Source organism: Ceratina calcarata, unplaced genomic scaffold, assembly GCF_001652005.2.
Source record: "Ceratina calcarata isolate Rehan_Ccalc_2016 unplaced genomic scaffold, ASM165200v1 scaffold5338, whole genome shotgun sequence".
NCBI classification, from domain to species: domain Eukaryota; kingdom Metazoa; phylum Arthropoda; class Insecta; order Hymenoptera; family Apidae; genus Ceratina; species Ceratina calcarata.
This window is the reverse complement of record NW_017176498.1, coordinates 1-978: the sequence shown is the minus strand read 5'-3', so window position 1 is coordinate 978 and position 978 is coordinate 1. Positions and strand designations below refer to the sequence as shown.

Sequence of the window (978 nt, the reverse complement as noted above, 5' to 3'; positions counted from 1 at the left end):
CATAATAAAATATATTATAATACTAAATATTTTGTATTCAATAAAAATACTAATCATGACTCTGTATCACTTCAATTTGTGAAGTATTGCCTAAATTCGATAAAATATAGATCGCAATAAAATCACTTGTGTTTCACATGGTGCGAAATCGCGATTGAGATTTGATTTGCAGATAATGGTACATTACGAGATTCACGTGGGCTTATCACAGATAAGAATGAATTTTTGTCCGTCATGTAAACGTGTGTCATAAAGGTGTGTAGATTTAAAAATATCTTAGGTAACTTACCACTCGTGTCACCGTGCTCGCCGATAATCCATCCGTGACAGGATGTAGATGCTACGTTGAGTTTCTGCGATAACAGGAAACGGAATCTGGCCGAGTCCAAATTGGTACCGCTACCAATCACTCGATTTTTCGGTAGGCCGGACAGCTTCCACGCAACGTACGTGAGAATGTCAACCGGGTTCGAGACGATCAGAAGTACAGCGTCCGGGCTATATTTGACCAACTGAGGTATGATGCCTTTGAAGATGTCTGTGTTTCGTTGAACGAGGTCCAGCCTCGTTTCACCTTCTCTCTGACGAGCGCCGGCGGTCACGACGCAGACACTCGAGTTCGCTGTCGCGGCGTAATCTGTACTAGCATCAATCTTCGGATTCTTCACAAACGCGGTGCCGTGCTGCAGATCTAACATTTCACCCTTGAGCTTGTCCGCCATTACGTCAACGAGTACCAGCTCGTTTGAGACACCCTGCAATTATCATTCGTAATGGAATTTGTCGTTCGCGATAGCTTTAGAAATAAAATTGATATAGAAAATGGATCTTACATTTGCTAAAAGACTGAACGCACAGGCCATTCCAACTTGGCCTACGCCGACTACGGTGACTTTGCTCCTACCGTGAGACATCGGCTCGATGACCGTGTTCATCAACTTGTTTTTCAACGATGCCATTCTCCTGTAACGAGTCAAA

The 978-nt window shown here is 43.3% G+C and overlaps 1 protein-coding gene across 1 annotated transcript; it reads right to left on the bottom strand.

Annotated features, from left to right (window-relative positions):
• Nucleotides 1-79: 79 nt before the first annotated feature.
• Nucleotides 80-967, bottom strand: LOC108628658 (L-lactate dehydrogenase-like). The gene is made up of 2 exons (XM_018030732.2): nt 834-967; nt 80-755 (listed from the first exon to the last, which is right to left on the bottom strand). Exons 1-2 carry the CDS (start codon nt 957-959, stop codon nt 123-125), a joined length of 759 nt encoding a protein of 252 aa, XP_017886221.2. The 5' UTR covers nt 960-967; the 3' UTR covers nt 80-122.
• Between the last annotated feature and the right edge of the window lie 11 nt (nt 968-978).

Excerpts from the sequence above, each read along its gene's own strand:
- LOC108628658 (XM_018030732.2), bottom strand. The coding sequence starts at position 959 with ATGGCATCGTTGAAAAACAAGTTGATGAACACGGTCATCGAGCCGATG. Across the intron at positions 756-833 it reads CGTTCAGTCTTTTAGCAAAT|GGTGTCTCAAACGAGCTGGT; the intron begins GTAAGATCCATT and ends TGATAATTGCAG.